Genomic DNA, 10833 nt, shown 5'->3' on the forward strand with positions numbered 1-10833 from the left:
ATGGATGGATGGATGGATGGATAGATAGATAGATAGATAGATGATAGATAGATAGATAGATAGATAGATAGATAGATAGATAGATAGATAGATAGATAGACAGACAGACAGACAGACAGACAGACAGACAGACAGACAGACAGACAGACAGACAGACAGACAGACAGACAGACAGACAGACAGACAGACAGACAGACAGATAGATAGACAGATAGACAGATAGATAGATAGACAGCTAGATAGACAGACAGATAGATAGATAGATAGATACATAGATAGATAGATAGATAGATACATACCTTATCAATCCGGAGGGAAATTCCAGTATTCATTATTATCAGATACCACTCAAATGTAATATCTTATGTCCTAGATAATTGTCACCATCAGCGGGACTGAGTGTTATGTTTTTGTTGCAGGGGGTGGTTGGAGGCGTGTTAATCGTGACCCCCAACAACATCATGTTTGACCCCCACAAGTCGGACCCCCTGGTGATCGAACACGGCTGTGAGGAGTACGGCCTCATCTGCCCCATGGAGGAGGTCGTCTCCGTGGCGCTGTACGACGACGTGTCGCGCATGAAGCTCGAAGACGCTCTGCCATCGTAAGAGCTCCCAACCACGCCGCTTTCCACATTTTTCCTCCTGTCTAACCGTTCTTCAAGACCTCAACACTTATTCCTCCTTTCTTGTTCCTCATTTACAGTTTCCATTCCACTTGTCTTACCAAGAAAAAAGAAGTTTGTACTGATTTCTTGCAGCCGCTTTAAATTTTCATGTGAATCTAACCACATTCCTTAGTTTGTCACTTCCGCTGAATGTCGTCCACACAGCTGTTAATCAAAAATGGTCAGAATTGATGTAAAATCAGTTGTGATTTTCTCACTCTTTCATTTTGAGCTTTTTCATTTCTCCATATCTTCATTTTTTGTTTGTTTCATTTGAGATTAAGTTGCTGTTTCACATGACATTTTGTTGTCTTGTTTTTAAGTTGCGTGTCATTTTAATTTCTGTTGGACATTTTTCTTTTTTTTTCTGTTCTGTTCTTTTTTCCCCATCCACGTTTGCGGTTTGTGTGATGCCCCCGTGCCCTCACAGAGACCTACCCCAGGATCTGTGTCCTGTCTACAGGCCTGGCGAGTGGGAGCAGCTGCCGTCAGAGCGGGAGTTAAACCCATTCAGCCGCTACGAAGCTTTGGATCCCAAACGGCCCATAGTTTTGGATGACATTGAATCAACCCTTTCTGAAACTGGTAGGATGCCGTTGAATGCTGATGGTTATTATTTACAATTCTACAGTTTCATTCAGCAGACGCTTTTATCCAAAACGACATACATCTGAGAGTAGATACAACACAAGAAAGGATCTAGTCAGGAGAAAACAACCTGGATAAGAGCCATAAAACAAGTTCAAGTGTGATAATAGGACCGTGGTGTCTACAGGCAGTGCAGACGTAAGAGGGTTTTTTGTTGTTGTTGTTTTTATTTTTTTTTTTGCAGTCTAGTCAGTACAAAAAGCCTTTCTTCAGGATTCAGTGCACTCTGCTGCCACCCAGCACCTACAGTCAGAAGTACATCAGTTGAAACCAGAAGCATCTATGGGTGTTTTCCACATCCCCTTATTATGACAACATACACTACCATTCAAAAGTTTGGGGTCACCCAGACAATTTCATGTTTTCCATGAAAACTCCCACTTTTATCCATGTTCTAACATAACTGCACAAGGGTTTTCTAATCATCAATGAGCCTTTCAACACCATTAGCTAACACAATGTAGCATTAGAACACAGGAGTGATGGTTGCTGGAAATGTTCCTCTGTACCTCTATGGAGATATTCCATTAAAAATCAGCCATTTCCAGCTACAATAGTCATTTACCACATTAACAATGTCTAGACTGGATTTCTGGTTCATTTAATGGTATCTTCATTGAAAAAAAATGCTTTTCTTTCAAAAATAAGGACATTTCTAAGTGACTCCAAACTTTGTTCCAGTTGTATTTGTGCTGCATGAAACAGCTTCTATTTTGTGAGAGCCGCTGTCATAAATTCCTAAAAGTATGTGATTTGGAATGCAGCCTTTGTCTTTTAACTTTTATTTGGTTTCCTACCCACGGCCATATGAAACAGCCAGCCAGTTAATGAATGAATTATGAATGACAATTTTCAAACTTAAGCCTACAACCAAATATTTAGATTCTCTGTTATTTTACTTCTCAAGTTTTTAAGTTATTTATTATTACGTGGCTGTAACTATCAGTATTGATTTACTGACAGTTACTTAGTCAGTAGGATTGTTGTGATTGTGGCATTTTTTTCCTGTTTCCTGACATTTTAATTACCAATTGCACTCCGCTTAAATGAAATCTGTTCTTCATACCAGTGAGTACGGAGGACGATCCCACAGAGAAGTCTCCATCAGATGAAGGATTCACCGAGCTGGAGCCGACCGTCAACGGCAGCACAGAGGAGGCGGAGGGGTCGTCCTCTAAAACACCCAGCACCGTCAGCAGGGACCAACACGAAGTCCTCGGACCGAGCTGTCTGGGCCGGGGAGACTTTCAGGACAAGTTAATGCTGAGCAAACCCAAGGGGAAGCTGGACGATGAGGAGGATGAAGGTGTAGCTCAGAACAGCTCCATCGAGGACGGAGAGTCGATACGATCTTCCTCAGAGACTGAAAAACAGGGTAACTTACAGGATAAACCTGCAAGCCAAGAAGCAACCGAGACCAAAGATATCCAATCTAAAGGAACCGATGAGCTGCTAAATAGTGTAGATGATAAAATAGTTTTTACGCCAGAGGACCAAAACAGGAAGTGGAGTCTGAAGGAGGCTGCAGAGTTTAAAGGGAAGTGTAGTCCGAAGAAAGAAAGCCCAGACAGACCGATGGAGGAGGAAGAACTCAGTGAGGAGGAGAGACAGAAGAAGAACTATGAGGCAGAGATGAAGTCCTGGCTGCTGGAGAGGATGCAGGCTCCAATAGAAGGTACAAATTCTAAAATAAATACTAAATACAAGAGAAGATAATCCTTTATTACTCCCCATGTCAGGGGAAAATCCCAGTGTTACAGCAACAAATATCTTTCAGATCAGCACTAAGCCATATGTACAGTAATGAAAATAATTATAAGAATAATAACATGTACAATATATACAAGAATGAAGAATGAATAAAAAAGAACAAAAAATGAATCAGAAGAGAAGAATGTCACAATTAGTGATGCTACCATTAAATTTTATGTTAAACTTGACTTGCTTTTATGTGAACTTTACTTTTAGCTTTTATTAGTTCTAGTGTTCCATTTTGTATTTTTGTACAAGTTACCTGCTTATTTTCTGTGTTCTCTCTTTGCTTTATTTTAATTTTAGCTGCCTAGTTCTTTGGTGTGATGTAATCTTTAATTCTTTAATTCTCAGATTTTTGGATTTTTTATTTCTAACTTTTAATCTTCAATGTTATTCTTCAGTTTTTAAACTGCCTAGTTCCTTTGTTTGATGAGCGTCCTAATCTAGCTAATTATTCATTTAACTCTATCATTTTTACTAGTTATATTTGACTGCTCTCTTGCTTGATTGTCTCTGTGTTTGCATGTTTTGACTGTCGAAGCACCTCATGAATGCTATCCTGAAGAGTGCTATATAAATAAACTATTATTATTATAATCATTATAATGATGATGATGTTAATCGCTGTTGACTCTTTGAAACTTCAAAGTGTGTGATGTTAAATTTCAGACTTACAGACAGCACTGAAGTGGCTAAAATGTAATTGTGCTGTGAACTAACTCTGCTGTATTTAATTCCATCCTGTGCAGACATGCTGTTCTCATCGGAGGAGAAGAGCAAAAACCCGCCCATGTTCCTCTGCTTCAAAGTTGGAAAGCCAATGAGGAAGTCCTTTGCCACCGGCATGACCTCCAGTCCTGCCCACTCGTTTGGGGGCCGAGGGAAGCAGCCGGAGTATTGGTTTGCCGTGCCGCAGGAAAGGTACGACGACGTCAGGCTCACTAATAAACACACATTCAAGTACACACATATGGTTTATTAGAGGCTGCAGTTGAATCCTCTGAGTCTGATGTTTTTACCTCACTTTAAATACTAAAAAAAAGGAAAGAACAAAGATTAAATCTGTTTGATTATATACAAAAATACAAAACTAGAGAAGCATTGCAAGAGCGCAGTACTCCACCAAGGCTGTTCGTTCCCCCATATGGCATGGTCAGAAATGTTATTGTTAGTTTTTGATGATCAGAAATCACAGCAACATAGAATGTGTCCACATAGTATCGATGCACCCACAAACAAAATGACCTTGCGCTGAGCACAGGCGTGTTTTATGCATGTGTATGTTATGTATGATACTGAATTGCGTGACCTAAATATATAGCGGGTGGCGGGAATTGATGGGACTCAGAAACACCCCCACAATTTAATCAATTGTTCCTTGTATCATTTCCGATGGATAAGTTCTGATAAGCCCACAGTGGTTGATTTATAGTAGGATCACAATCATGTGATCATCAGTAGACAGCTGACGTAGTGTTCATTGTTGTCATAGTTACAGTGACGCCGTGCCGCTATCTTGCAATGATACAGAAATCTTTAACAAATCCGTGGATCCATTGAAGTCTGTCAGGCCATCTTTGAGTAATGTTGCTAACAGACAGACAGACAGACAAACCAACGCCGATCGTACATAACTCCGCCGTTTTCCTTGACGGAGTAATAAACAGCATTGGGATCAACATGTACAACTTTTTTCCAAGTGTCCATAGGAGCAACCAGTACTGGGGGAGAAAATGGTGACTCTTCTCTGAATATTTTACTACTTACATTTTTAATTTGTTTCACTACATACTTAGTTTGTGTAAACACAGTCGGCAGTGCAGCCGAAAAGTCTGTGACAGGTTTTCCACAGTTAATGAATTCCCTGTTGCATCAAGTTGGTCAGTTTTCAATTTTTTCACAGAATCTGGTTAGATAAAATTATATTTTTTAAATAAGTTTAGAATTTTGATGAAATACAAACAATTTTAAGCTTAGGTCTTTATTTAAATGGAATGATGCATCACAGATGAGTAGTTCAAGGACTGTCGGAAAGTTGAAAATCTAAAGATTCTCTCTGTTCCCTTCAGTTCTCTGGTGTTTTGTTCCTAAAGTAGTGAAGTGTGAGTGTGAGTCAGCAGCGTACTAATCCCCTCTGTGTTCTCCAGGGTGGACGATCTGTATGCGTTTTTTGTCCAGTGGTCTCCTGACGTCTACGGGAAGGAGGCTCGAGAGCAGGGCTTCGTAGTGGTGGAGAAGGATGAGCTGGACATGATCGATAACTTCTTCAGCGACCCTGCGTCATGCAGCTGGGAGGTGAGCTCAGAAGAAACTCCTATCCACTGTTTTTAATGTAACGTCTCAACATAAACACTGTAGTGATGTTATACACAGTACTTTGCTTATTATGTTTTTGCAATTTGGCCTTGGCTCTTTTCAAATGCACCTTTGTAGATATCTTGTTTTTTCTCCTTAGTTTAAAGAAATCAAACATTGATATACAGAACATACAAAGCTGGTCAAGATAACAACATTTTTAATATTCACATACGTTTCATCCTTTCACTGATTTTGTCAAAATATAACCATCACTAGCATAGCTTTCGCAACAGCTCCTGTTAGTATAGCAGACAGGTTTACTCCTACATATTGCAGAAAAGGTTTCCATTTTTCACTTTACCGTGTGCCATACATCTCAAAAAGTCCAATTACATGTATTCCATGATTATTTACTATGGCTGCAGCTATCAATTATTTTAGTAATCGAGTATTCTATAGATTATTCTGCCGATTAGTCGAGTAATCGGATACCGCGCTTGGCTTGCGGCATCAAAAGCTGACGTGAGCGCATTGTGCAACAGAAAAAACCATCCTGGTGGAACACGGGCGGACATCTGCGATGTATTATACACATATAGTATAGTACAGGAGTATTATACACATATAGTACAGGAGTATTATACATATATAGTATAGTACAGGAGTATTATACATATGTAGTATAGTACAGGAGTATTATACATATATAGTATAGTACAGGAGTATTGTGAAGTTTTGTATCATTGTCTTCTCTTCTAATCATTTATGTCCTTGTTGTGCTCCAGATCATCACCATCGATGAGGCAAAGCGTCGGCAGAGTTTCGGCAGCTGCGACGGAGACTTGTCTGTGGACGCGCTGCCCGTGCTGAGTGACACCAGTGATCTGCTGCAGGACACTCACATCGAGAAGGTAGCTATCAGATGTGCCTACAGGCAGCAGGAGAAGTCAAAGCACTTGCTGAGGAGGACGTGATTCAAACTTGGAGAACAGTAGTTTCATATTCAGGTCAGTGCAGTGTTTCACGGTCTGTTTGTTCTGCAGCTGGCCTGCCGCCTGCCAGCCCGTGTTCAGGGTTACCACTGGAGATTAGCCTACAGCACCGTGAAACATGGGACCAGTCTGAAGACTCTGTATAGGAGCCTGGCAGAAGTGGACAGTCCTGTGCTGCTGGTCATCAAAGACATGGACAACCAGGTAGATACAGTCTAAATACACTCACCGGCCGCTTTATTAGGTACACCTGTTCAACTGCTTCTTGACACAAATAGCTAATCAGCCAATCACATATCCTCAACTCAGTGCATTTAGACATGTAGATGTGGTCAAGACAACAAGGAAAAGGCAAAAAACTTTTACTTCTTCTGAAGATGATTTTGTTTTCTTTCTCTGTTCTTAGTTTTGTTTTTGGAAGGATAATGAAATGGAATAATAAAGTGAAAGAACCAGACAAACACTTACCACCCGTTTTTCCTTTTCTTCTTTATAAAACCCAACATCAATGAGATTTCTTTATCCAATTTTCATTTTATGTTGTTCATTCCATACACTTTTTTAACTTCAAAATATTCTCCATGTTTTTTCCCTTCAGTTCTGACCATGTGCAGTTTAAAAGAAATGTATGTGTGACTTTGGCGACACCTTGTGGTAGAAAAACACTGAAGTTAAAACAAGCTACCATCTAGATAATTTGAAAACCCCTCTATGAATAAAGATGTTTGAGAAGGTTTTAACTACCAGAAGAAAACCCGTTTATGGTCATATGTTCAAAGAAAATTAATAATCTGACTTTAATTGCAGATATTCGGAGCGTTTTCGACTCATCCCTTCAGAGTGAGTGAACACTGCTACGGCACTGGAGAGACGTTCCTCTACAGCTTCTGCCCTGAAATCAAGGTTTAACCCTCGAATAACTCAGTTTTCAGTGTTTGACTTTTCTTCTGAAGTGTCAACATCAAACTTAACGTGCTGCGTGTTTTCAGGTGTACCGCTGGACCGGAGAGAATTCTTACTTTGTGAAAGGCAATACTGACTCTCTGCAGATGGGAGGAGGAGGGTGAGTAGACTTGCTGGAAATCACTTCCTCGTTTAACATGCTGCTATCGAGCCTCAAGCCCCTTTCAGGCATGAACCCATTTCTGTTAACCCTTTAACACCCAAGGCTCATACAGGCCGCCTGGATTTTTTTTATTTCTAAAAAAATATATATCTCTAAAATCGTCAGAAATCATACTATGAGTGATTGCTTTTACCCTTTTTTTCAGAGCAGCCTAAGCTTTCAATATCTGGCAATATCTGACATAAACTATGTGTTTAGACAACGTAACAATAGTTTAAAGTGGAAAAAAACAAAAAACCGACTTGGATTTTACTGAATTAGGAGTTGGAGTTGAACATGAACAAAATATTAGACAACAAAAATGTAAAATCTGAACTATAATAAATATTTACAAAAAGTTAAATTTTATAATACTTGTAAAATGGGAGCGGTGCCACTCCCGTGGGATTTAAAGGGTTAATCTCACAGCAGCTGAAAGTGTCGGTTTCATGTCTGAATGCACAACTCGGTTCTGTTCTTGTAGAAGCTGCGCTGGAAAAGTTGCTAGGTCACTTTCAACATGGCACAAGTCTGATCTGAACCGTCACCTTAACGGACGGCACCAAAATTCATCCAAAAATAGTACAATTTAGACTCTTCCTCACTCACTTTGCTCTACAATTTCAAATCTATTTGGCAAAAAAATAAAATGTGAATAATGGTTAATTTTACCTCAATAAAGACAGACGCTGGCAGATTAATGATATCCACCAGGAAAGACGTTAATCAAGACAATAACGAGCTGACATCCCAGCAGACTGTTTCATCTCAGTTTAATAAATATCTGTAGGACCCATATGTGCGTTTCCATAGAGATAATTATGCATTTACAGCGCTGGTAACTTCATTAAATTCTCATAATTACAAACTCTCTCTGTCCTGGAGGGGCTCAGTCCAGGCCAGGATATGACAGCAGGTCACAAATAGCAGATTAGTTTGTTGTCATCAGCTGCCTTAGACATCAGACGACAAAATGAGGTTCTCCAAAGAGAGACACATTTATGCTTGAAGCAGCAGTATTTATATTTATACATTGTATTAGTACATTATCTACCACATAGTGAAAGGATTTATGTGGATCTAGCAGCAGCTGTGTTCCTCATTTCACCTCAGACTAGTGAGCAGTTTACCAGCTTTCAGCTTCACTGTTTGAGAAATCAGAAATAAACTGGATTGACAGTTATTTAGACACTTTGATAAGCTGTTGTTAAAGTAGATTAAAGATCAGTGTCCACAGGATCCATCAGTTTCTCTCATCCCATTCATTGTCTATGTGAAACACATGCTGCTTGCGTTGTGGTGCGTCGCCCTGGAGCTCATTTGCATTAAGTAGTTTGACTTCTAATTTATACAAATTCGCTGCGGTAGCGGAGGTCCAAGGACTCACGGAACTTTCGTAAAACATCTAAACTAGCTGTTGTTGAACTAAAATGAGAAGAGATTCAGCAGCTTGTTTCTGACCTCAAATGTTTTCAGAAATACTTTTCACGTAACTGTTTTCATAATAAAAGAGAAGATTTGTCTGACTTGTCATTTGTGTCGTGTTTTTGTCGTTTTGTGTTTCCTTTTTGTCTCGCTTGTGTTGTTTGTCTATTTTTTGTTGTTTTGTGTCTTTTTTGTATCGCTTGCGTTGTCAATTTTTTTGTCGCTTTATAACTTTTTTTATCAACTTTTTTGTTTGTTGGGACAAATAAAGTTTTTTTGAATTGAACTGAATGTCTGACAGCTGACAGCTAAATGCTGGCCACTAAACCACCATGTTTTCCCCTCCTGTCTCTGCTCCCTCCTCTGCAGAGGGCAGCTGGGTCTGTGGCTGGACGCTGAGCTGTACCGAGGCACCACCACCAAATGCGCCACCTTCAACAACCAGCCGCTGTCCTCGCAGCAGGACTTCAACATCCACAGTGTGGAGGTCTGGACCTTCGAGTAGCCCCGTCTGCTGGAGCTGCGTTCACTTTCCCTTAACCTTAAACCACCCCCAAGTCTATTATGCACCACTTGGAGGCTAGCTACCCACAAATGGCACTAAAACGTTCTGTGACACGGAAGCAGCTTGTGGATTTTCTTCTTGTTGACGGAGCCGAGACGTGAGGATCCGTCGGCCGACTTGAGGTGGATTTGGGAAGGTTAACCATTCAAAGATGGAAAAAAAAAAGTGTTTCCTCTCAGTTCATTGGCTGCCTTAGACATCAGACGACAGCTTCCCTAGCATGCAGACTGCCTTACCACCACGAGCTCATGAGGAGGAGGAAGAAGACTGCTTTCGAAATCCCAAAAAGAGCTGAAAACGAAGTCTGTATCGGAGAATAAGGACGGGAAAATAATGCTTGATGTAATTTGTATGTTTTGAGAATGTACAGATTTATGACCTGAAGAAGTTTGAAAAGATTTTTTTTAACATCGCAAAGAAAGTGGAAAAGGCCAGAGATGGTTTTAGTCTCCACCGTCAAATTAAACTTTCAACGTAGGCAATTGTTTACAACGGAGGTCTTCACTTCCCCCCTGAAGCACTTCCCTCCCCCAAAGCTGTGTTGTTCTCTGAGTTTTAGATGAAGTGAATGCATACCACTGCATTTTCTCACCGCCACACGTTTCCATTCCCAGTACGATCCAAACAACCAGGAAACATCTGCAGTGACCAAATATGTTCCTCTTGATTTCATGTCTGTCCTAAACTCCTCACATTTTCCTAAAATATTTTTAGATTTTTATTTTTACAGTTTATTTTTACAAGTTGGTTTTTTTACAATTTTTTTTTTTTTTTTATGGGAATGTTGCTAGTGTCAGTGTTAAATCCATATCCCAAACATTTTATCTGACATTTTCTTTGTTTTAATTCGTGGTCGTTGTTGTTAAAGACTTACAGCCAGTAGACGTTTAACATGATGTCACTTTGCACTACAGAACCAATCGACTGTCCAAACTGTGTCGGGGCACTTTGTAATGAAGCATTTATTCAATGTAAAACTGAATGTTGTTGAAGCGCAGGTCGACCTCTATTTAAACATGGATGGAAAAGGGATCATCTGTTTTTGCACTCTGAAATGCCACTAACTAAACATTCAGATCTACTAACACGGAAAGCAAGTGTTCGTTTGTGTCGCCTACAGGCTCGTAGTGCATGAATGTGCCGCACTGCAAACGTCTGACACCACTGTTAATGATACCTGCCATACTATCACTAATGCCAGTTGTCGCTTCATGTGAAAATGAGCTTCGTTGTCTCCAGCTGTTGTAACTGTGAATGCTCCCCCAAGTATTATTTCTTGTGAATCCAAAACTGCTGTGTTCTGTGATGTCACTAAGAATCTATTTATTGTATTGTTATCGCATTTAAAACCTAAATAAATGTTAAATATATATACATA

At 39.9% G+C, this 10833-nt stretch overlaps 1 protein-coding gene across 6 annotated transcripts in view; it reads left to right on the forward strand.

The window, feature by feature from the left end:
• Positions 1-10833, forward strand: part of LOC111569943 (nuclear receptor coactivator 7) — a 29424-nt gene extending 18591 nt beyond the window's left edge. For 4 of the 6 annotated variants that reach the window (XM_023272415.3, XM_035949111.2, XM_023272416.3 and 1 more), the window contains 10 exons: positions 420-604; positions 1098-1252; positions 2385-2990; positions 3820-3991; positions 5218-5365; positions 6154-6279; positions 6412-6564; positions 7168-7263; positions 7350-7423; positions 9260-10833. In XM_023272415.3, coding sequence (XP_023128183.2) covers positions 420-604; positions 1098-1252; positions 2385-2990; positions 3820-3991; positions 5218-5365; positions 6154-6279; positions 6412-6564; positions 7168-7263; positions 7350-7423; positions 9260-9395 — 1851 coding nt within the window. In that variant the 3' untranslated portion in view covers positions 9396-10833. Of the gene's footprint in view, positions 1-419; positions 605-1097; positions 1253-2381; positions 2991-3819; positions 3992-5217; positions 5366-6153; positions 6280-6411; positions 6565-7167; positions 7264-7349; positions 7424-9259 lie in introns of all 6 variants that reach the window. The other 2 variants (XM_055016160.1, XM_023272417.3) reach the window with 2 other exon arrangements.

The sequence above is a fragment of the Amphiprion ocellaris genome, chromosome 12, assembly GCF_022539595.1.
Source record: "Amphiprion ocellaris isolate individual 3 ecotype Okinawa chromosome 12, ASM2253959v1, whole genome shotgun sequence".
Taxonomy (NCBI): Eukaryota; Metazoa; Chordata; class Actinopteri; family Pomacentridae; genus Amphiprion; species Amphiprion ocellaris.